General features: G+C 37.8%; 1 protein-coding gene across 2 annotated transcripts in view; it reads right to left on the bottom strand.

The window, feature by feature from the left end:
* LOC113038234 (dihydropyrimidinase-related protein 3-like) overlaps window positions 1–20,487 on the bottom strand; it is a 32,461-nt gene extending 11,974 nt beyond the window's left edge. The window contains exons 1-5 of one of the 2 annotated variants that reach the window (XM_026195511.1): window positions 20,152–20,487; window positions 5,128–5,216; window positions 3,482–3,666; window positions 1,645–1,809; window positions 164–225 (exon numbers count right to left, since the gene is read on the bottom strand). In XM_026195511.1, coding sequence (XP_026051296.1) covers window positions 164–225; window positions 1,645–1,809; window positions 3,482–3,666; window positions 5,128–5,216; window positions 20,152–20,472 — 822 coding nt within the window. In that variant the 5' untranslated portion in view covers window positions 20,473–20,487. Of the gene's footprint in view, window positions 1–163; window positions 226–1,644; window positions 1,810–3,481; window positions 3,667–5,127; window positions 5,217–9,239; window positions 9,370–20,151 lie in introns of those variants that run through there. The other variant, XM_026195512.1, reaches the window with a different exon arrangement.
* Between the last annotated feature and the right edge of the window lie 6,023 nt (window positions 20,488–26,510).

A 26,510-nucleotide genomic window follows, 5' to 3' on the forward strand; every position in this document is an offset into this window, starting at 1 on the left:
TAATATATGGCTAAATTCTTCTATGTAAAATGCGTTGAATTTTTGAATAAAAAAAAAATCCCTCATTATATTACACCAACAAAAGCAATTTTTAAGGGACAGATCAGATCAACATAAAAAATGCATGCATAAATAAATGATAACTGCCATTTCTTGGGCTTACCTCGCTGTTGCTCATCTGATAGAGGTCTTTATAGGCCATATAGACCTGGAAAGAGTTCACTCCTATTGAGACAGAACACAAATCAGAAAACAGCATTCACAACTTCACAACATTCACAGCATTTACTTCCATGATGTGCTGCATGTCTTATACTCAAACTAGAAAACAAACACAAAAAGTAGTGATGGGATTTTGTCCATCATGAATTAATGGAACGGTGAAAATACCAGAATGCATGGGGCAAGACATTAAATAATATAGTGATGAATCACGACCAGAGATGTGGAATCATTTATGATTTTTAAACTGATTTTTAAAGTAGAAATAGTGATAAAAAAATAAAAAACTGCTTTTTAAAATTCTGCACCTGAAAATATAGATTTATTATAATCCTTAACAAAAAAAAGCTCTACTGTACTAAAAGCGCATTAGTTTGCATGAGTTTGTAATACACAGCAGAACAGATTCTGTGCTCATGTGTATGTTAAAGCTGCTGTAGGGAACTTTTGTAAAAAAAAATTTTTAACATATTTGTTAAACCTGTCATTATGTCCTGACAGTAGAATATGAGACAGATAATCTGTGTAAAAATCAAGCTCCTCTGGCTCCTCCCAGTGTCCTATTGCCATTTGCAGTTACGGACCGCTCCCGGTAAGAAACAACCAATCAGAGCTGCGGTCCGTAACTTTGTTTGTGTTCAAAATGTAGAAAAATGAACATAATAAGCGAGTACACCATGAATCCATTTTCAAAACCATGTTTTTAGCTTGTCCTGAATCACTAGGGTGCACCTATAATAAGTGTTTATATTCGGACTATTTTAGATTGCTTCGGGGGTACCGCGGCGGAGTAACCCAGTACCTTTGTGATTCTTCATAGACATAAACAGAGAGAAGTAGTTCCGGCTACGATGTTCTTCCGCAAGACGCAAGCAGTTCTGTTTATTAACTGCTAGAGCGTCAAAAGTTCCCTACCGCAGCTTTAAGCTGTAATAAAGCAGCGTCGCTGTCAGAAATAGTACAAATGACCAAAAATAACTTGTTAAATCACAGCACATTCCCTGTGGGATTCTGTACTGCTAATATTTTTAACTTCAAATGGTTTTTTTTTTTTAGTATGCTGGACCATTTTTGAACAAATCAGAATTACTTTTTTTTTTCTAGATGCTTCAACTCTTTGGTCAAGGGCTTACTTATTTTTTTTTTTATTGCTCACACACTAAAAGTGGTACTTGAGGCACACTCAGTGAAACCATTCACTTATAAAGCGAATCTTCAGCCCAAGTCTGTAAGACTGCGGCAGCTCAAGTGAAACACAAAATAGTAGTGTTTTACATCTGTCATATCCACGGGTAAAAACTGTGCAAAAACACCATCTTCATAGGAGTCAAAATAGCTTTGAAATAAGTGTTTGCATACCCAGACACTACGCCCTGGTGTGTAAGCAATCTTAAAAAAGTTTAATAGTAAAAGATCTCCCACCTTTCTCCTTAATGAGGCTCAGGACCTCTTGTTTGATGCCGTCGCTCCAGTGGGTGATGTCCACATGCAGAGAGTAATCACAGCACACTTTCTCATCGGCCCACTCTCGCCAGCGCTCGAACGCCTCCAGCAGACTAGAGCCCGGCTCCGGGATCACATGATCCACTGCGGGACACACACACACACACAGAGAGACAGCTCACACTCCTGTTCAGACAACACAGCTCATGTGTGACCCGGGAGCACAACAGCAGTCTGAAGTCTCTGGGGTAAATCTGTAGCTATAGCCAATGATACATTGTATAGGGGCAAAATTTTTCAAAAAAGTATTTAGGATATTAAGTAAAGATCATGTTCCATTAAATATTTTGTACATTTCCTACTGTAAATATGTCAAAAATGTATTATCATTAGTAATATGCATTGCTAAGAACTTCATTTGAACAACTTTAAAGATGATTTTCTCAATATTTAGATTATTTTGCTCCCTCAGATTCCAGATTTTCAAATAGTTGTATCTCAGATTAATATTGTTCGATCCTTAAAAACCATACAGCAATGCAGAGATTATTAAAATTGACCCTTATGACTGTTTGTGTGGTACAGGGTAATATATTTGGTTAAACAACTTACTAAATTGTGTGTAAATTGGAGCTATAAAGCTATCTTTTAATGATTGAGTCAAAAGAAGTTGATTTTATTTTACCTTTAATTCATTGCTTTAAATATAATTGCAATAATAACTTCAGTGTATTTTCCAGGGTGTATCCTGTATACTTTCATATACTTAATTTTTGTTCATTGCTTGTAAAGTATTTATTTTTACCTTTTAGTAGTTTATATTTGCTTGTATGTTTTGTATATTTAGTTACTACCTACCTAATTATCATCCAGTTGTATTAAAAATTACATTAAAGGTGTTTATAATTACATATATAATCCAATACAACTGCACAATTTGATTTCCAAAGTTGGTCAACTCATTCATTAATATGAAAAAAAAATATTATCATCATTTTCGAATCAGATTGTGTTTCCCAGAATCAGACTGAATTACTACAACTAATATGTTCGGAGCATTAGTCCATGAACATACGATCAGATCCGGTGAGGAGCCTCTCAATATCTCACTGCTTCTTCATTGTCTCCATATTATCTGCATGTATAATCTAGCACACACTTCCTCTGGGAACAAAGGGACGTCTACAGCTGGATTTTTACTCTAAAATGAATCGGTGCTAACAGTCCCTGGTAAACACAGTGATTACTGTAAAACAAGCCACTCTTACACACCAGCTGTTGTCACGTTTTCTTCATCATCTGTAGCCTGCCGTGCTCAGACAGGACTACTGTCACACACACACACACACACTTTCTTCAGTGAAGCATTGCGTAGTAGTAAAGTAGTTTTGGTGGTATAAATGAAAACACTTAGGTTCACTCAGCAATATTAAATAATATTTTTGCCGATTAATTCAGATATTACCATTGTTTCCAGTGTTCTACAGCTATTTTCTAAATGTGTTCAAATTTGAGCTGATGAAGACTAACTTCATATGCTTTAGACATGAAAAACATCCATGTTTCTCATCATGTTTCTCATGTTTCACATGTGCAGTTTCTTGCACAGACTGATTGTTTCGCTTCTTAAGACCTCAAAATATCAGCAGGAGTCAAACGGGTTTGTTTTGTCTAGCCTGATATGTTTTAGGCTCTCACGTGACAATAGCTAAAGAACACCTACATCTTAGAGAGCCAGAGGTTGAGTAAATTAGCAGCAGATGTTCATGTTTGAAGGACCCTACAGATAAACATGGCAGTCTTCGTCAGATCTCACCGATCATGGTGGTTCCTCCAGCGAGAGCAGCCTTGGTGCCCTGAGAGAAGTCATCCACAGTGTTCATCCCCCTGAAGGGCATCTGTAGGTGTGTGTGGATGTCAATTCCTCCAGGGATCACCATCTTCCCATCGGCTTCAATGGTCTTCACCCCTCCTGGGACTATCAGGTTGTCTCCAATTTGCCTTCAAGTTGACAGAAGACGGTAACTCAGAAAGACGATTTAAAATGTTCTACACTATGGTATAAATTAGTGGTGAAACGATTCATCGATATGGATCGATACATCGATACGATATAATGCATCGATGCCACATACAAAATATCGATATCTGTAGTATAAATATAAAGTATACGCAACATTTTGAACTGTGCACATTTTCACATAATGTCCGTCTATGCCAACGCATGCCGACGCATGCATTCCTCGCTGAAACTCAAGTATCTAGACTTGATATAAGGACTTCCTCTGCCCGAATGCACAAGGTGAAGTATAAAAGATGCTCGGGATTGTAGGCAGTAAAGAAGTTTTCAGCACACACGTCTAATCGCACGCTAGCACACAGACAGACATGTCTAGACCGCTCAAATACTAAATCTTCGGCTTTTTTGTGCTTGGATGAATAAATACGTTAGACATATCGGTTATACATATGTCTGAATGTAAACAGTTGAGAAAGAAAAGGCATGTGTATCAGGATATTAAATCCGTGCTTTGTTCTTAGAGTGAAAGCAAACTAATAATAAATAATGCTGTCAAAGAAAAATACAAGTGCGCACTGCTCCTGACTAAATAACCACTGTAACATCAAAAATTATTAATCTATATTTAGACTGTGCAGTTATTTTACATTTGATTAGTCTATTACATTTCTGTAGCATACCTGGAAATTTATTTTAGACTGAAAAACCTGAAAAGCACGGTTTACTGAACGTATGTCTTTGTTGTATTGTATTTATTTTATGCTATTGCTTGTAATTTGGTTATCTGTAATAAATATTTTTAGCACTGAGCCTATAGTAGCATCCAGAATTGTTTTTCCAATTGTTTATTTTCTTTATTATAAAAAAAAATATGTGTAGACCTATTTTTTTGTTGTGAATGTCCCAACTGAGGTACAGAATGTACAAATTTCAGATAAATGTTCTTGTTATATATTTTGGTTGCATTTGTGAGTTAATAAAAATGAAGATGGTTGTTTAAAATAGATATATAAAATCAAAACATCGATATATCAATCGATATACTCCTGTATCGTATCGAATCGTAATCGTATCGTAGAATTGTTCGAGGTATCGGATATATATCGTATCGAATATATATCGTATCGATCGAAAATATCGTATTGCTGGGTATGAGCATCGATATCGTATCATATCGTATCATGATGAACCATCTGATTTACACCCCTAGAATAAATGTGAATTGATCGATGATTGTATAACAGTTGTATAACTCTTCTTAGTGTAAAAATGATATATGATGCATGTAAAATACTTGTTTTATTGTTTTAAAAAGCTTTTTAATGTAACACATACACTTTGTATGTTTGAGTTATGACATTTTGATTAAACTCTTTTTTTTTAATGGACAAGAAGCTGTATTTAGGTCCAGTGTGGCTGTACTGTATCTGAACGCAGCTTACTTGATGACTCCATCCTCCATATAGATGTCTGCAAAGAAAGACTGGTCATCGTTCACAATCCGACCGCCTTTGATCAGGAGCCTCTCGCTCTGAGAAAACACGAGAGAGAGAGAGAGAGAGAGAGAGAGAGAGAGAGAGAGAGAGAGAGAGAGAGAGAAAGAGAACGATCATTTAGATTGCAAAAACATTTTCATACTTCAGGTTTAGCTTGCAAAAATGAAGATGGTTTTAATGCAACTTGCATGTGCATGCAGTCACAAGTTCTACACACTGCTGCAAAGATTGCTTTTCTGCAACAATTTACTCTAGAAACTGTTCTCATTTTTGAGAATTTATGGACTGGATGCAAACAGACATCATTCAATTTAAGACTCCAACAACTGGTGAAACATAAAAATTCATAGCTACATAATCAACAGCAGATTTTATTATCAATTACTGTGATATGCCAGTAGTGTAATAAAACATGCAATGCAATACAAGAATCAAAAACACATTGCATAAAAATCAATACAGCAGGAATCCCGAGTGCAACTTTAAATAGTTGCAAAACTATATTATGACCCAGTTCTAATCTGTTCTCAGCTGTGAGAAGTGAGAAGTTATTAAGAAATCTGAAACATTTAGATCATAATAAAGCTGCTTTGAAACAATGTGCATTATGGATTTGGCTTGACTTGAAGGGTGCAGATTGTTACATTTCTTTTGCATAAAAAGCCTTAAAACAAGACATTAAAAACTGATTTCTGTCACTACACGACTTACAGTTTAAAGTAAATTTAAAGTCCTGCTATTTCAAATTCAGTCACTACATGAGGTTTGCTGCTGTAGCTCCATGCATCACTACAAATTAGGGTCAAAATCACCCGAAACACTTCATAACAGCACGTCACCTAAAAACTTTCAATAAAACAACTTAAGCCTCAACAGGTCTCATCAACCGTCTCATCATTATTTGAACAAAGACATCTTGACAAGAACCATTCCATGTCTTGAAACCACAAGAAAGCACTCCAAATCAAGAGTGCTTTTACAATGCACAGGTTGCTCTGCGTAGATACAAAGTGACACATGAAAACAGCACAGAACTAATCGTTCAGTAATGCTGGTTATATAAGTCCAGCGTGAGTCCATTTGAATAAATGCATGTTTGTATAAATGCAGCTTGATGCTGATAAATCAAGGATGTTGGCCTTAATGTACAGAAAGTGTATTACTTTGACGGACAGACAGTTAGACGAATGCCAGAGTCCAATCTAAGCCGTGCACGCAAACAGTGCAGTCATTTGTTAATGGGAAGACACAGCCAAAGAACACAGAGCCAGAGGACATTAAGGCGTGGAGCATTAACCGTTAGAAAACCTCTCTGTATGAATCCAGAGCTGCGGCCTTGTTGCCTGGTGAGCAAAATATTTACCATCCGCTCATGAGAGTTTTTTCTTTTCTGCCAACATAGCAGTCGAAACACTGGAGCTCATCCATCGACATGATGACCAGCCTCTGTTACACTCACGGCCCAGTTATCTGGGATGTTATAATCAGGGGAGTCATGCTCCTAGCTTGTTTTTTGAGGGGACACAAGTGGTCTATTGCATACATAGTGGCTGGATTCAAATCTTTTTTATAATAAACCAAGCAAACGTGCAACTGAACACAACTTCCAGTGATCATCCTGCTTTGCTGTATCGACTATAAACCAATTCCAATCCAAAATGAAAATAACTTTAGTTTTAACTGTAATAATAACTACGGTTTCTTCATGATGAACTGAAGCAAGAACACACTTTATTAATGCCTTTAATGTTGCAAAGATAATTACGAATATGCTATTGATTCGGTCTCCCATAGAAAGGCTGAACTGTACCTTATTTCTGCGATTGGAAGCACAGACTCCCATCATTTCCACAAAAAACTGATATTAAATCAGTATATAATACATATCTCATTAAATACAGTAAACTCTTTGGTTGTTAAATTAATATTTTGTACAACTTTGGATGAAATCCCCCAATGCCTTGCATGTTAAATCTCCTTGGTTCTGCACAAATCATATAAGCATCATGGCATAGTTTGGGTTAAAAACAGACAAATTGACTAAAAGGTGACTTTGAACCAACAATAATATCGAACGTAGAATATTTACTTTAGTCTTTTGGAAGTCAAAATTAATTTGTGACACCTGTGCTGTGGTTATAGGAACTAGATCCATGTTGGTATTCATAACAGCTTTTTCCATTGCCACATCTGTAATACTAGAAATATTTTTGGTATAACGATAACATCGATGTCTTCTTTTACATTTCATTCCAATGCTAAAGTAATATACTACATTAATCGCATCGCAGTATATGTATGACGCACTATGACTATGGTTTTATGTTTATGCGGTGTGATACACAACACAACATGTAAAACGACCGTATAAGTCATTATAATTCTAATTTCTAATCGCGATTACAATTATGGATGCCACAATTACGTAATCGTTCAAAGCGGCAATAAATCGTTCAAAGTCCACTTACTGTACGTTATTCTGCACGCTTTATATATGTTATTTTTTCAACATGTTATGATATGGGTTTTTTCCATCGTTTTAGTTTATAACATTATACTACCATTCATATTGTTACTTTTTTATGATTTAAAGAAGAAACCAATCCAATGTATATTTGTCATTTGACGTTTAATATTATTGAAAAGCACTAAAACGTTTTTCAGTTCAAGTGTTTTCAGCTTGTTTATTTTCATATAAAAACACGGCATGCAGTTGCATCAAACAATGGTATTATTAACATCATTCAATGTGATAATCGTAATTAATAATCGCAGGGAATAATCAACAATTTTGTGCAGCTCTTATTATAATCAGTAATTATGTCCCTACTGGATGCAACAAATGCCTCGTTTGTAATGGGTTTTATTGGTTTTATCTCATCGCTCTGGGACACACATCACAGTTTGGTGAGGGGTGCAACATTTCCTTCACATTCTTGAGGAATTCAGCCAATCACAACGCAGCGGATAGCTGGCCAATCAGAGCACACCGCGCTTTTAGATCGATGAGCTTTGTAAAATATATGTGTTTCAGGAGGCGGGGCATAGAGGAGAAACAATAATGTACAGTATGTGTTTTTGAACCTTAAACCACATAAACACATTACATTACACCAAATACACAAAATAATGTTATTTTAGCAACATCATACAACCCCTTTAAATACAGCCATTGATCAGAGCTCATTAGTTCCTGTCAATCAAAAAAGTACGTGCAAACTCGTGATAGACTAAAATATAGATTCTAATTTGCCATGCATGTGATTGGTTGATTCAAACCTGCAAAACAATACAAAAATAAAAAAAAATAAAACATATTGCAAATTGCAAATTATTTCTCAGAGGGTTTTTATTAGTATTAGTATTAATGTGCAGAGAATGATGGTTCTTTAGAGTAAGTCCCTGATGTCCAGAGAAAGAGAGAACCACACCTCGCCTCTCCGCAGAGCACAGCACACACCGGAGAAACGCATTTAAACATAATCTCTTGCGCGATTCTGGCACATTTTGCACACGGTTTTTCAAAATACTAAAGAGAAAACAATAAGCTGTGCGCAGTCTTACAGCATCAGCACCGCGAGGATCTCCGAGACAAAGAACATCACTGTAAAAACCGCTACACTGCGCTGCAAATGATCAGAAAAGCCTCTCGAAGACCCATGCACAATCACTCGAGCTTTACAAACATCTCTCTAAAATCAGCCTGGGGTCACTGTGTGCTGCTGGATGCTGGCAGTGAAGCAGGCTAAGTCATGGGCGTGATTTTCTTGCTGCAGTATACACCGGCTCAGACTCAGCACAACATTTCTTTTCTCTCTATAATAGACTGTAGGAATCAGTATAATGATAAAAACACAACTACGGTGTCATAATGATTTAGGCATTGCACTTTGAATATGCTTTTTCCAAAAAACATATCTGAGCTGGAATCAGTCTCAGCTCCTCACTATCAGTTCAACCCAGGATTCTCCTGACATTTACTCCTGGTCACAAACATACAGATCTAACCCACTCCAGAAAATATGCTTTCAGATATGAATATAAATGCATGAACTTACAGTGATCTTTGGGATATTCTTTTTGCCCTGGTAAGACATGGTTGGATCTCGGTTGATGCAGATGTCTTTATTCTGTTAGTGGTTGCGCACACTGGACTTGATCGTCTGTTCTGGGCTCCTCCCTCCGTGTCCAGGAGTCGTGTGGGACTTTAGCCACTAGGCGGCGCCAACAACACTCATTTATATTTGAATCGGTTCTCTCGAACAGTTCTTGATTCGGAACCGGTTCGAAAAATGATTCATATTTTCTTTATTCTTTAATCTTTGTTATATTTTCAAGTAATCTGAATGTATTTGGACCATCTCTTACACTGTTACAGTAGCCACAGTAAAAAGCTAATAATAAAAGCTCACTGATTATCACGTCTACTGCAAGTTAACAACAGAGCGAGAAGGATCAGATAAGTAGAAGGATATTAATTTTGTAAAAATCGCATTATTTTTCTCCATAACAGTAAAAGGATAATAACTAATGATTTGTGCTACTTTCTTCACCCGGATATCAACAAACTCCACCTTTATTACTTTGAGAAAGATGTATGAACCAGGTTCATTTCAAAGAACCGACTCCAAAGAATCATTTGTTAATGAATCGGATATCAATTGCATTTAAACGCTGGTGTCGAGTAGAGATATAAATAGTTAAATATTTTTGTTTAGTTTACATATTTTCACTTACCTGTAGAAACAGTTGCACTTAATGTCAAATGCTTACTGACAACTTGGATAAATTAACAAAATAAATCTGATTTGCCAAACCCTTTGGACAAAGTTAAATGTTGAATGTAGGCAGCTATGGCAAACTCAAATTTACTTAAATGAAAGCTAATGTATTTAAATAGATTTCTAATTAAATATTTGTATCAATGAAGCTGCAGTTTAGTGCATTTAAAATATTACTGTAAATCCAATACTGAATAAAAGAGTTAAAAATACAAATTAAGTACTTTACATTTGCTTTAATATGGTATTTAACTCACTAAGTGTACAGCTTTCAAAACACAAAAAAATATTGTGAAAACAATCATTGATAATAAACTCATTAATATTATATGATCTGCATGTACAGTTTTTTTATTATACTTTTAAGGTTTGAAGTACACTTCGAGTGCCTTCTTTCTCACAAAGGAGTTTTTAAAATAAGTCTCCCACAATCTTATAAAGTCTCTACAAAGCTTGTTAGCTGCTTCACTGTCTGTACGACTGAATCCAGTGTCTGGAGTGTGTTGACAGAGCAGATGCAGAGAGAGAATGCTGTCTAGTTTATCTGCTGGGAAAGTGCATGTTACCAGTGAGCAGAGACTTTCCTAATCAAGGACTAGACTGGGAGCGTCACAGTGATGATGAACAAAAGAGGAGTGTGGTCCGGAGAACAGCTGCTGAGCTCCACCCTGCCATGTGTCTCTTTGTCTGAGGACAGCCCACCCCCCTCTACACACACACACACACACACTCATACAGAGAGATACATATATAAACGTTCACATTCACACATATATGAACACACTCATAGACAAACATATATAAACGTATATACACTCACACATATGCACATGCAAACACACACACACACACACACACACACACACACACAGACAAATATAAACGTAGACACACTCACATACACACATATATAAACACACACACATACACAGACATATATAAACATACATACACTCACACACACGCACTCAGATTCACACACACACGCATACATACACACACACACACACTCAAAATCACACACACGCACATGCATACACACACACACACTCTCTCTCTCTCAGAATCACACACATGCACATGCATACACACACACACACACATTTGTTTTGTGAAAAGTATACACACACAAAGGCATAAATAAACGTATACACACTCACATACACATATATAAACACACACACACATATAAACAGACAAATATAAATGTACACGCACTCAGACTCACTCACACACACACACACACACACACACACACACACACACACACACACGCAAACACACAAGCACACACACACACACATATATAAACACACAGACATACACAGACATATATAAACGTACATAAACTCACACACACGCACTCAGACTCACACACACACAAACCCACACACACACACACACTCTCAGACTCACACACACGCAACACACACACAGACATATAAACACACACACACACAGACAACACACACACACACTCCGACTCACACATGCATAGAAACACACACACACACACACAAATATAAACACACACACACACAGAGACAAATATAAATACACACACACACAGTAAATTTTTATCACACACACACACAGAGACAAATATAAGCACACACACACACACACAGACTCACGCATACGCAACACACACACGCATAGAAACACACACACAGACAAATATAAACACACACACACACACAGACAAATATAAACACACACAGACACGCACACACACAACAACAAACATATATAAATGTACACACACTCACATACACACAGTATAGTGAAAGCGAAAGTGAAAGTGAAATTTGAAGTATAGCATAGTATAGTATAGTAGTATAGTGTAGTGAACATTTCTTCTGCATTTGTCTCACTCTAGATCAGCTATACTGTACATATCTTCTCACATCAGACCATATTTACTGTGTGGATCAGAAGCCTAATTTATCTCCATACTATGTTAAGCATAATTACTCCCTTCTGATAAAGCGATATGTCCCAGTTTTTAAAAATTGCTTACACACTTAAATGGTACTTGAGGCCCACTTGGTGAAACTATTCGCTCATACACCTAATCTTTAGAGCAAAACTACAAGCACATTACATGCTTTAAACTTAGTTTGATATTGTAAACAAACTTTTTGCAAAAAAACTAAACACAGTTCTTTACAATACACACATCAATTGAAACCAACAGCTCTTGTGTTTTTATTTGGGAAAAACTGCCATTTAAAACATACATTTAGGCCCATATTTTAGCTGCTGTCCAAAATATAAAAACCCTTCCACAACATCCAGCCAAGAGAAGAACACTCTTCAGGAGGCAGACGGGTTTCTGTCAAAGAATCAAGAGAAGACTTCACCAGAGCAAACACAGAGGCTTCAGCACAAGCTGCAAACCAGACCAGATTAGACCTTGCCATAAAACATCTAAAAACTGTCAGAGCACTTCTGGAAAAGCATTCTTTGGACGGGACTTAATTCATATATACTGTACAGTATGTAGACGCAATGATGAGTTGAGGGTTTACAGTTTGATATAAATCTTAGAGCACCATGATAAACAGCATCTAATGTAGAGAGGAGATATGAAAGGGCAAACTGATACACTACGTTGCCGAAGTCAAGTACAGAAACTAATTTCTTTCTTACGTCAAATGATAAACAAAACTTGTTCCTAAAATAAAACCCAAGCTTTTTTTCCCTTTAGTTGAGTAATATGTGAGCTAAGAGACATTTTCAAAAGTGATGCCAAGATACAAGGTACCTTGATTGAATTAGTAAAAGAGTACAAGTAAGGTCTGAAAAGATATTAAATTATTTTTTAACGTTTTTTTAGCCTGAAAATAACATATACTTGGTTTTACCAACATTCAGAACAAGTTTTAAGCTGAAAAGCCGTGACTGTCGAGACTGTTTATATAAATGGTAAATAAAAGGGGTCCCAAGACAGATCCTTGGGGAACACCTTTAGCAGTCTCCAGTGAATTGGATAGTTTACTTTCTATTTGTACACACTGAGTCCTTATATTTAAAAAAAAATTAACCAAAGAATAGCATAACTTGATAAACTAATGATTTTCAATCTACGCAGCAATATTTCATGATACACTGTGTCAAAAGCCTTAGATAAATCAATAAAAAGTGAGGCACAGAAATCATCATCTATTGATCCCACAATATAATTTAGAACTTCATATCTGTAAACAGATTTGACAGTAAAACACTATAGGCTTTAGTTGGGCAGCTTACAAAATTTATTTTATTAACAACGGTACCATGGGCAAAATCTTTATGTAGAAAAAGTTTTTCAAAGCACTTTGTGACTTCTTATAGACAAAAAAGAGCAAAGCTCTGACCACATCTGATTTCTTGTTGATCTGATATTTTATAATAGTGATTTTATAACTACTTTTAAAAAAGTATAAATGAATGACTAAGCTAATAATTACTCCTCTGCTGCCATCCACAATTTATAATGGTGATTTGATGTATTTTTTTTTATTTTATATTAGCGTTTGTTCACCACAGTATATTTTGGTTATCCCATTGAAAATAACATTCAAATCGGATCATTTTGGAGCTTTAAGTGCTGGAAACAGTTGTGTGAAATGTTTGTAAGTCTTTGAAAATTGCAAATTGAATTTCTCTCTTTACAAACCCTGAAATGAATAATGAAATAACATTTTACTATTTCTGCCACAGCACCATGGTTTGCATGGTTATCTTCACGCCAGAGCATTTAAAAACAGTATTCAAGTAAGAAATGTCTTATTTAGGCTATAGACGTTATTCAATCCAGAGCAGTAAGTGATTATCTGCTTTTATTTTATTATTTGCGTCATATTAATAGTATAGACAGCAGTATAGGTACAGTATGGACACAGAGTGCATTTAGGCCACGCCCACACCGGGGCAAACACAATACAACGCTCTCCATTGACTTTGTATTGCGGGAAGAGGCCTCCTTTCATTTCTGACTTATTAAAAATAAAAATAAAAACACAGACCAATGCCTAAAAGCTTAAACAGTTTTTCCTTCCACTCAACTTTCTGTTAATATGCTTGGATACAGCACTCTGTGAACAGCCAGCTTCTTTGGCAATGAATGTTTGTGGCTTACCCTCCTTGTGAAAGGTGTCAATGATTGTCTTGTGTACAAATGTCAGATCAGCAGTCTTGCCCATGATTGTGTAGCCTAGTGAACCAAACTGAGACCATTTTGAAGGCTCAGGAAACCTTTGCAAGTGTTTTGAGTTGATTAACTGATTGGCATGTCACCATATTCTAATTTGTTGAGATAGTGAATTGGTGGGTTTTGTTAAATGTGAACCAAAATCATCACAATTAAAAGAACCAAATACATAAACTACTTCAGTCTGTGTGCATTGAATTTATTTAATACACAAGTTTCACAATTTGAGTTGAATTACTGAAATAAATAAACTTTACTTTGACATTCTAATTTATTGAGATGCATGTATTTCTAGAAGATTTAAAATAGTTCTGAAAGAAGTGTCTGCTTTTGCATGATGTGTGTGAACTTTTGTATGTTGTGTGTGTGTTTTGTGGATTTGTGTGTAGAGAAATAGAGCTATAGGTTCAAAAACTGTAAGTATTTTGAAAAAACTGTAATAATGCAGGTTTGTTTTTAACAAACACAAGGATCCAGTTGTTCAGAAAGTTTAATCCGGATCAGATTGATCTGAATTTGAATAATAAGTTAATTTAAAACCTTTATAAAGTGTTTTGGTAGTTTTAGTGCAACTGCAGTTGAGAAATGAAAGAGGGTTAGCAGAGCCGTGTGAAGAGTTTTGAAAAAGTGACTTAAGTACTGATAAGTGTACTTGAAAGCCTTCATCACGAGTCCAGATATGGGTAAAGCAAAGGGATGAAATTTCTTTAAGGATGGTTGAGTTGGGAATTTCAGTTGTCATTTGACCTAATGTGACCTCTGCATCTGCATTAGAGTTAAACTCCTTGTTATTATTAGTTTATCGCTAATTGACTTAACCATACATAATGTGTAATGACACAGTATAGTATCTGCACATTATACACCCAAATCAGGTCGTGATTTCTTAATTATTGGATCATCTTCCTGTTGAGTCAGCAGTAATTCCTGTCCACTAGATGGCGAGGCTTGATTAAGTCCTGTGTATGTAAAAACCTTTAAACCTTTAAACTAATAAACACAAATAAACCTTGATCTGGAGTATTCAACCTCATTACAAATAAATAAACACAAAAAAATGGTAACAAGTGAGCATGTGCAGCCAGCATGAATTTGATTATATGAGCAAATGATTGAATAATTTTGATTCTCTGGAAAGGAGCAGCTGCTTCCTGCTGTTTACTTCAGGAATATTAATGATGAAAGAGTTTCTTCTGCTGGTGCATTCTGCATTCAGCCAAATGTCTATTAAATCAAGCCCATATAATAAGAGTCTCCTGTGCATCACCTGACAGCAGTAAGTGTCTGATTCAATATCTGCACAAACAGCACGCTCAAAAACAAGCCCCAACTTTCTTCTGTTTCAATAGAATAGTGAAAATAAATATGAACTCACTAGAAAATGGTCTCACCTTTTAAAATAACATGCATTTTCTATTAAATTAGGATATTAAATATGTTATTTATTTTATATGAAATTTTATACCACAATGTGGGACATATATAGAGGTTACAGTTTTTTTCAATCGCTAACAAGCGCTTAACCGTACTTCAGATACTTTTTCTAAACTCTTAACACAGACTAACACCTACAAAACACAATTGGCCAAATGGATAATTTTCTTCTCAAAAACACATTTTGTTAAATATATACTAAATCTTCATTTCAAACTAGAACACATCTTTCTCTGCACACACCAACTTTACCAAAACACTGGAAATCTGACTCAAAATGTAATTATTCTGTCAAAGAATAACACTTGTTTTCACCTCACAAGTTACATGCAGTCAATCAAAGTACACCAGGTTTCAAAATACTGGCTATTGTTGACATTACAAAAACTGCATAGACTTTTCAGTCTCAGTTTTACAGGTATTTGCATGCAAAACATGCAATTCACTGTTTTACACTAAATTTCTTGGTTAGGAACTGTATGTCCAAATGTACGGTAATGTTCACATTCAAAAGCATTCCAGTAAAAAAAATGTTTTCCTTTACTGTTTACTGCAGGAGGTACAGTAGAAACACGGTATGATAGAACAGAAAAGGTTTGACAGTATTGCCTACAGTGAACAAAATATCCATGAAACACATAAGAGCACTCTGAACAAAAAAACAACAACAGCAAAAAGCCCAGATAAAAAAAAGGGGGGGGGGGTCGGTGGGGTAAAATAAAAACAATCTCTCACTGCTCCTCTCACTGCTCCTGCTCCTCTCACTGCTCCTCTCACTTCTCCTGCTCCTCTCACTGCTCCTCTCACTGCTCCTGCTCCTCTCACTGCTCCTCTCACTGCTCCTCTCACTGCATCTCTCGCTGCTCCTCTCACTGCTCCTCTCACTGCATCTCTCACTGCTCCTGCATCTCTCACTGCTCCTCTCACTGCTCCTGCTCCTCTCACTGCTCCTGCTCCTGCTCCTCTCACTGCTCCTGCTCCTCTCACTGCTCCTCTTACTGCTCCTGCTCCTCTCACTGCTCCTCTCACTGCTCTTGCACCTCTCACTGCTCCTGCATCTCTCACTGCTCCTCTCACTGCTCCTGCTCCTCTCACTGCTCCTCTCACTGCTCCTCTCACTGCTCCTCTCACTGCTCCTCTCACTGCTCCTGCTCCTCTTACTGCTCCTCTCACTGCTCCTCTCACTGCTCCTGCTCCTCTCACTGCTCCTCTCACTGCTCCTGCTCCTCTCACTGCTCCTCTCACTGCTCCTCTCACTGCTCCTGCTCCTCTTACTGCTCCTCTTACTGCTCCTCTCACTGCTCCACTCACTGCTCCTGCTCCTCTTACTGCTCCTCTCACTGCTCCTCTCACTTCATCTCTCACTGCTCCTGCTCCTCTCACTGCTCCTCTCACTGCTCCTCTCACTGCTCCTCTCACTGCTCCTGTTCCTCTCACTGCTCCTGCATCTCTCACTGCTCCTGCTCCCCTCGCTGCATCTCTCACTGCTCCTGCTCCCTTCACTGCTCCTCTCACTGCTCCTGCTTCTCTCACTGCTCCTCTCACTGCTCCTGCTCCTCTCACTGCTCCTGCTCCTCTCACTGCATCTCTCACTGCTCCTGCTCCTCTCACTGCTCCTCTCACTGCATCTCTCACTGCTCCTGCATCTCTCAATCTCTCACTGCTGCTGCTCCTCTCACTGCTCCTGCTCCCCTCACTTCATCTCTCACTTCTCCTGCATCTCTCACTGCTCCTGCTCCTCTCACTGCTCCTGCTCCTCTCACTGCTCCTGCATCTCTCACTGCTCCTGCTCCTCTCACTGCTCCTGCTCCTCTCAATGCTCTTCTCACTGCTCCTGCTCCTCTCACTGCTCCTCTCACTGCTCCTGCTCCTCTCACTGCTCCTCTCACTGCTCCTGCTCCTCTCACTGCTCCTCTCACTGCTCCTGCTTCTCTCACTGCTCATCTCACTGCTCCTGCTCATCTCACTGCTCTTGCACCTCTCACTGCTCCTGCTCCTCTCACTGCTCCTCTTACTGCTCCTGCTCCTCTCACTGCTCCTCTCACTGCTCCTGCTCCTCTCACTGCTCCTCTCACTGCTCCTCTCACTGCTCCTGCTCCTCTCACTGCTCCTCTCACTGCTCCTCTCACTGCTCCTGCTCCTCTCACTGCTCCTGCTCCTCTCACTGCTCCTCTCACTGCTCCTGCTCCTCTCACTGCTCATCTCACTGCTCCTGCTTCTCTCACTGCTCATCTCACTGCTCCTGCTCATCTCACTGCTCTTGCACCTCTCACTGCTCCTGCTCCTCTCACTGCTCCTCTTACTGCTCCTGCTCCTCTCACTGCTCCTCTCACTGCTCTTGCACCTCTCACTGCTCCTGCTCCTCTCACTGCTCCTCTCACTGCTCCTGCTCCTCTCACTGCTCCTCTCACTGCTCCTGCTCCTCTCACTGCTCCTGCTCCTGCTCCTGCTCCTCTCACTGCTCCTGCTCCTCTCACTGCATCTCTCACTGCTCCTGCTCCTCTCACTGCTCCTGCTCCTCTCACTGCTCCTGCTCCTCTCACTGCTCCTGCTCCTGCTCCTGCTCCTCTCACTGCATCTCTCACTGCTCCTCTCACTGCATCTCTCACTGCTCCTGCTCCTCTCACTGCTCCTGCTCCTCTCACTGCTCCTGCTCCTCTCACTGCTCCTCTCACTGCTCCTGCTCCTGCTCCTGCTCCTCTCACTGCTCCTGCTCCTCTCACTGCTCCTGCTCCTCTCACTGCTCCTGCTCCTCTCACTGCTCCTGCTCCTCTCACTGCTCCTGCTCCTGCTCCTGCTCCTCTCACTGCATCTCTCACTGCTCCTCTCACTGCATCTCTCACTGCTCCTGCTCCTCTCACTGCTCCTGCTCCTCTCACTGCTCCTGCTCCTCTCACTGCTCCTGCTCCTCTCACTGCTCCTCTCACTGCTCCTGCTCCTGCTCCTGCTCCTCTCACTGCTCCTGCTCCTCTCACTGCTCCTCTTACTGCTCCTGCTCCTCTCACTGCTCCTCTCACTGCTCTTGCACCTCTCACTGCTCCTGCTCCTCTCACTGCTCCTCTCACTGCTCCTGCTCCTCTCACTGCTCCTCTCACTGCTCCTGCTCCTCTCACTGCTCCTGCTCCTGCTCCTGCTCCTCTCACTGCTCCTGCTCCTGCTCCTCTCACTGCTCCTGCTCCTCTCACTGCATCTCTCACTGCTCCTGCTCCTCTCACTGCTCCTGCTCCTCTCACTGCATCTCTCACTGCTCCTGCTCCTCTCACTGCTCCTCTCACTGCTCCTGCTCCTCTCACTGCCCCTGCTCCTGCTCCTGCTCCTCTCACTGCTCCTGCTCCTGCTCCTGCTCCTCTCACTGCTCCTGCTCCTCTCACTGCATCTCTCACTGCTCCTGCTCCTCTCACTGCTCCTGCTCCTCTCACTGGGCCTGCTCTTCTTCCTGGGCCCCTTGCTCTTACTCTTCCTCGTCCATACATTACAGTGTTTGTCTTTTTCTGTTTCTGTTTCCAAAAACATCACTCTTCAAAGTCCTCCTTTTATTGTATAAGTGTCAATGTAATAGAAAAAAATAACCCCTGTCATTGAGTCTAAGCTAGATAGGAATCAGCTGTGGTTGGCCCAATTTACTCAACATAAATCAGCTAAGATATATTGTTTTTGAACTGATATCATTGCAGAAGCAGATGTTTTTATACTGTCTCTAAGGTTTGGAACATTGTTTTTGCTATTGTGGGATGTTGTGTGTTAACATTTGTAAATACTACAAAAACGATCCATAATTTTGTTGGGAGGTATAGCTTGTCTGTTCAGAAAATGTAAGCATTGTGGAAATGTATTTAATGACCCCATATTGTGTGAAAACGACATGAAATGTGTGAATGGTATGGCCACAATAGACAGATGCTGTGCTAATTGTGTTTAGAGTTTTGAAAATGTGACAACTGCTTGGACAAATGCTTGTTAGCGACTGAAAAAAACTGTAATACACGTATGAATTCATATTTTGTAATAAACAATGAATATAACCTCTCTCTCTCTCTCTCTCTCTATATATATATATATATATATATATATATATATAAATTTGTGCTGTCAAAAGATTAATCGTGATTAATTGCATCCAAAATAAAAGTTTTGTTTACAAAATATATGAATGTGTACTGTTTTATAAATACGAACAAATTCATTATATATTTTGAAATATTTACATTTATTTATATATTAATATCACTATATTTTATATTATATATAAATATATTTAATATATAAACAACATATTTTTCTTAAAATATAGATGCATGTGTTTGTATATAGACATAAAGATACACAGTACAAATTCATATATTATGTAAACTAAAACTTTTATTTTGGATGACTGGATGATTTTATGTTGAATCACAGTCAACACTAAATTTATACATTATAAAAGATATGATTAGAGTGTCACAACTTTATGCAAAGTTCCTTTATGTTTAATGTAAAATGTGGTTTCATTAAACATACTGTAATTAATTAAACATACAACGCTATATTTCTAAGATAGATAGATAGATAGATAGATACCTTCTCAGGGTGTTGTGGAGCTTCCTCGAGCGCGTTCTTCGTTAGTTCCGTGTCTTCATCTTCTCGGTCAGTGTGTGGAGAAGGAAAGTGTGTTTGGTTCTTGGAAGACTTCAGCTCTTCTCTGTGTGTGGCTCTTGGGTTCCTGGAGCTCCTCTGACCGACAGAGAGAGCGTCGAAATCGATGGTTTTGCTCTCATACGCTCCTTCTACGTTACAAAACAAGCCTCCGTGCTTCTGTCGCGGCACCTGGTCCGCAGTCCCCGGTCGAGCCAGATACACCGGCAGATCCCCGTCTCTGTCCGCGCTCCTGCGCTCAGCCATGATCCGGGACACACTGAGGATCAGAAACACCGCCCGAGCGGCGCGAGCCTCGCCCACACTCACCTGATTCATTTCAACTCACATTAATTCAGTGTCACTTGACATAATTTCTGAGTTAATTTTTATTTTATTTTTTTACTTTTTTACTTTTTTTTAATGGGTCTAGAACGTTTGACAAATTGTTAATTGGACTACATGCAATTTTTTTTTCAAATGTATTTTTGAATCAATTACCATAAGCAGTGAAATTTTAGCATTTTCTTTATTTTTGCTGGACATAAAGGAATCAATACATTACTTAAACATTTTGCGTAGCCTGTTTATGTTTTTATTTCTTTACTTCGTCTAATCGTGTTACATTTAATGTTCTAGGCTTTTTTAGTTATTTTCTTTTATTTTGAAGAATACATTTAATATCCCAGATTCATGACATTTATAAAAAAAATTGTTAAATATATTTGTATATTTTTCCCGTCTTTTCATCTCCTACTGTCTTTAATTGTGTGTTGATGGTTTACAAATATTTCAGTTTTATTATTATTAGTATTATTATTATCATCATTATTAATTTGGGCCCTCTCTCTGTCTATGGGTGTTCAGTTCAGGCGCTGTAGCTTTAAAACCCCTCTCATTGCTGTTCAGAGCAGAAAGCCTGTAATCATCACTGATGATGCAGCTATTGCTCCAGTCAGCACAATGACAAGACTCTGTCTGCTGATGGACTGAATGCTGATAATGGCAACAGATCCAGCACAAGGAGTCACTTAGCAACACTTTATATGTTAATATAAGTAAGCATGAACTAACCATGTAAAAAGCATTTATAAGTCAGTGTTAAATTATACACTTACTAATGCATTATTAAACTAAGGGGAGGTCATGTAGGAGACTGTATTGAACATGACACATCAGTCTCGCCAGAGGCAGAACACAGACAATCATCAAATATACTACAATCACAAGCAGAACATGTCACTCATTCAAAATGTAAGCTGTTTCCTCTTAACCTTTTAACTCACTGTAACATTTATGATCAAAAACTTAAGGATAGGGTATAAAATTGCTTTTATTCATATTCATAATTTATAGATTTCAAAGTAATGTAAAAAATATTCACTGTTTACTTCATTATTTGGGTCACAGTTTATTTTAAGGTCCGATTATTATAATTAACCAACTATTTACTCCTACCTTTCCTCAATAAACTTCTAATTTGCTGCATATTAATAATTAGTAGGTAGCTGTTAGTTTAGTTTAAGAAATCTAAAATATGATCTTGCAGAATAAGACATTAACAAGTGCTTTATAAGTACTAATAAGCAGCCAAAATGCTAGTATAGTAGTTAATAGTGAGAACTGGTCCCTAAACTAAAGTGTTGCCTATTGCTTATTAATCACTTGAGCAATTATTGATCCTGTATATTTTTCCTCTGTTTACAAAATGTGACTTTTTGAGCACTCTCACTTTCCTTATTGGAAAAGTTGGTTTGATTCACTGGGTTATCAAAGGAATATATTTTCTCACTGGGGGGGAAATGCATTAAATATATTCATCCTCATACTCTAAACTCTATGTGATTATTAATATAAGATAATGCAACTGGAGGAAGCGCTATTATGGACCTTTATTTTAGTTAAAAACATCTTAATACTGGATGTGTTTCATCTTTTGTCTTCTCCAGATGTTAACTGATGGACTGGAGTGCTGTGGATTATTGTGATGTTTTTATCAGCTGTTTGGTCTCTCATTCTGACGGCACCCATTCACTGCAGAGCATCCATTGATACATTACTTCAAACCTGATGAAGAAACACATTCATCTACATCTCAGATGGCCTGGTGTTAGCGAGTACATTTTCAGTAGATTGTAATTTTATTGCTTTAATAATCTGCATTTGGGTTTATAGTCTCATATTATGAGACTCCCATAAGGCTTTTAACAAGAGATGATGTTTCCAGCTGCACAATGTAACTGGGAGACTGTTGGCCACTTGAGAATTAAAAATGCATGAGAGATCTTCTCACAGGGCTATAGGATCCAGTCCCTACACAAGCATTATCTGCTCAATAAATCATTTATCAATGTATCAATATATCAAACTATCCTGTCATCCATGGCTGAAGGAGAGCTTTGTTGTTGTTGTAATGATGATCTCAATCAACATTTAAGAAAGCATGGAAAAAATGATTACCTAAGCTATGCTTTAATCACAATCAAAGATAAATAATGGTGTCACTTTAATGTTTTGCTTTTATTTGTTTACTGTAAACTAGCTTTAAGAGCTGATGGTGTCCAGACAGCATTACAGACTCTTCCCCGCGCAGCACAGATCAACTCTTCTGCTGGTTTGTAATCAGTGATGATTGATAAATAAGCAATGGGTGATTTCCGAGCAGATGCTTCCGTCTGGAGTGCTGAAAGGGCTCCGCAGATGATGTTTAAACTCATTTATAAAAACCCTTAATGATGATTGGCTATCACAGACTGGCTCTGGTTTGTTTTTCTGAGTCAGACAACATTGACCTGCAGTTTTAACCCTAACCCTGACTCATAATCTTCCCACCAGTGCATATGCCACATCTTATTGTATGTGATTAATACAATATGTCAGAGATACTCTAGACACACAGGTCTCTCAGTGGAGGTGGCTAAAGTTACTCTTGTTAGAGGAACACAAGCTGTTAATATTGCATTGGTGTCAGAGAGAGGGGAAGCGAAGTACAACAGGTGTCAGTTTCACTGACTTTCTCTGGTTACAGAGAGGATAGGACTAATACTTTGTGCACTCTGTGTTTTACCAGGGCAAACTAAACCGGTTAATAATCCTCAACTTACTCAAATTTCTGTACAGTTAATTAGCAAAAACTCATAGTGCATTTTCATTGCGGTAAGTTACCTAATGCTGCTGCATGAAACTTGCATGGTAGAAAACAATGTTTATGGCTAATAATCTTACCTGCCAGTAATGTTGTACATGAAAGTTTTCTGGGGAATAACATGGGCATTTTGCATAATTAGGTCTCACTCACTGGGCCTTTGTTTAAAAAAAAATTAATAAAAAAGGTAATAGCCCCTATAGTTACTTAGTATCTATGAAACTGGATCTGTAATGGGGTTCATCTGGACTAGATGCAGCCAGGCCTTGATTACTGTTTCAATTAAATCAACACTTAAATATTAAAGGGGTCATCGGATGCCCATTTTGCACAAGTTGATAGATTCTTAAGGAAAAAGGTTGACAAGTAAGTTTGGCATCGGGCCAAAACATAGTCAAAGGATAATTTAAGAAAATAATTGATGAAAAATACAACTGCAATTGTATATGAAAGACTCCTGCAGTTATATATGTATATTGAGAGAGAGACTGCATGTTATAATACTTGTTTAAACCATGTTTTCAGCTGAAAATATTGAGTAGCCTATCTTGAAGGTACAAACAAATTCCTTGAGAAGTATAACGTCACACTCATGTACATTGCCGAATTTGCCGTCATCATAGCCTTACATTCTTTCTGAGTTATCATTTTCTACCAAGCTAGCTAAATATGTATAACGTGAATTATTGCTAAATATCTAGTCATATTATGGGCCATTGTCATGAATTGTACTCATGATGATGACAGTCACTCAGGGGGCGGAGCTAAGGTAAGACACCATCCCAGTCTGTGCTGAAACGCTACTGTCAATCAAACTATTGTGGGAGGGCCTGGGTCTGTGTGATGTCACACAGACAAGAAGCAGAGAATGGCTTGATTTGAGAAAGGGGTATGATTTTAGTAGATAAAAAAAAAAAACACTGGGTGGATTTTTATCACTATAGGGTGGTTGCGTAAACACTGTGCCAACACACATTTCAGTTCAAACAAATTGTAAAAGTGCATGTCGCATCTGATGAGCCGTTTATGGCACCAAAGGTCAAAGAAAGTATAGAAATTATGAAGATGTAATACATACAGTACATATAATACAAGATGAAATACATTAGTCTGGGAAGGGTTACAAAGACATTTCAAAGGCATTTGGACCTCAAAGAACCACAGTGAGAGCCATTATCCCCATATAAAAAAAAATTGCACAGTGTTAAATCTTCTTAGAAGTGGTTGACCTTCCAAAATTCCACCAAGAGCAAAGTGATGACTCATCCAGGAAGTCACAAAGACTGCAGACCGCTCTTACATCAGTCAAGGTCACTGTTCATGACTCCACTGTCTGAAAAACACTGAAACACAAACATGACATTCATGTAACGGTGGCAAGGTAAACCCTGACCCAGAACAACTTTAATGCCCGACTGAATTTTGGCAAAACATACCTTGATAATCCTCAAACTTCTGGGGGAATGATTTGTGGACTGATGAGTTGAAAGTGGAAATGTTTGTAAGACAATAATGTTTAATAACTGATTCTGAAGTCCTTGTGTTGTTTGAACTTAAAGTGCCATTTTGATACAGTACTTCACAGAATAATATGCGCATGTCTTGAGAATTCATGGAGTGGCTCTTTAATAGTTTAAGTCCTGTTTGTCAATTAGATATTTTGCAGTCAACCTTGGTTAGGTTTTATCGAGCTCAGCTCCTCTTACCTGTGGGGTCCCCCAAGGATTTATTCTAGGCCAACTTTTGTTTTCCCTTTAAATGCTCCCAAATGGAATCTAATCTTCAGAAGCAATGTGTTTCTTATTATTGTTATACCAATGACATGCAGATTTATCTAATATTAAAAATAAATTGTAATAACAGGAATAATTTAATTCCTTTTTGATCTTTTCTAAATTCTGGATATCCTTGCATTTCCTAAGATTCGAAGAAAACAAAATAGACATCATCGATACATTTTTTATGTTAGAGCAGCTCCAACTTCTGTATATCCACTTTTAAAACATATTTGTTGTCTTTGGATTTTAATTGTACATAGCATAAGCCAACAGTTTTTTTCATATGTATGATTTTATTATATTCATGTATGTGTTTACAGACTTTCTTTTATCATTGATCGTGTTGCAGGAAGTCGTCAGCTCTCCACTGAAAACAAGACGCTATATAAAACTTTATTTCATATAGTGCCTTTAAAGGAAGCTTCTCAAAGCACTGTACAAAGTAACATATTTTACAATAAAAACTAATTTAAATACACAAATTAGTAGAAAATAAAAAATTACATACATACTTAATGCAGCCCAAATACATTTTAAGGTAAGATAAAAAAAAAAATTGGGCCTTGTGAATCACAACTGGAACCAAAACTTTTAACCGTTTAATTTTTGCACATCACTCCCAGCTTCTCTCAACACAGGACAGGAAATCTGTCAGTCAAATCGCAAAACAAAAGTAACTGGCGTTACTTACTGGAAAAAACAACTCAGATATTTTCTTGTAAACTTAAAAGTAATGCATTACTTTACTAATTACTTGAAAAAAGTAATCTGATTACAAAACTTGCTTTACTTGTAATGCATCACCCCCAACATTGCTGAGAACATGCTTCTTTCTACACGTTTGACTGGAGTCACAATAGAATTATATGTTTGTTAAACCAAATGTTTTTTCTCCGAAACATTATAATTTGGTGCAACAATATATAGAACTTATTTTAATGCATTACTTTTAAAAGTAAATTTCCCAGAACTGGTTCTTAGCATGTCCAAAAGTGGAAAAAAAAGAAAGATTATCCTATTTCTGAGGAGGTATTTAGACTTTAATGAAATGAAGCCAAACCTGGTTTACAGAATGCCCCCAAAACATATTTACAAGCCAGAGACACAGCCAATTAAAGGGAGTTAGAAAGATCATTCAGTACAAACCAGTTAGTGAAAGTCCTGCTGGTATGCTAAAGCTGAAACAGTAGAAAAGAACAAGGCTCATGGAAGAGGTGAGTAAATACAGGGACAGTCAAGGAAGGCAGAAACATTTTCATCTGCAGCCGTCACCACAATTAAAGTCGCAATTTATAATCATGAATAAATTCTAAACTGCAAAGTGACTCTACTGCTCAAGCTGCAGGAGGAGAAGTGTATCAACATCAGAGTTAATAGAGACA

Source organism: Carassius auratus, chromosome 21 (assembly GCF_003368295.1).
Source record: "Carassius auratus strain Wakin chromosome 21, ASM336829v1, whole genome shotgun sequence".
In the NCBI taxonomy this organism is placed as follows: domain Eukaryota; kingdom Metazoa; phylum Chordata; class Actinopteri; order Cypriniformes; family Cyprinidae; genus Carassius; species Carassius auratus.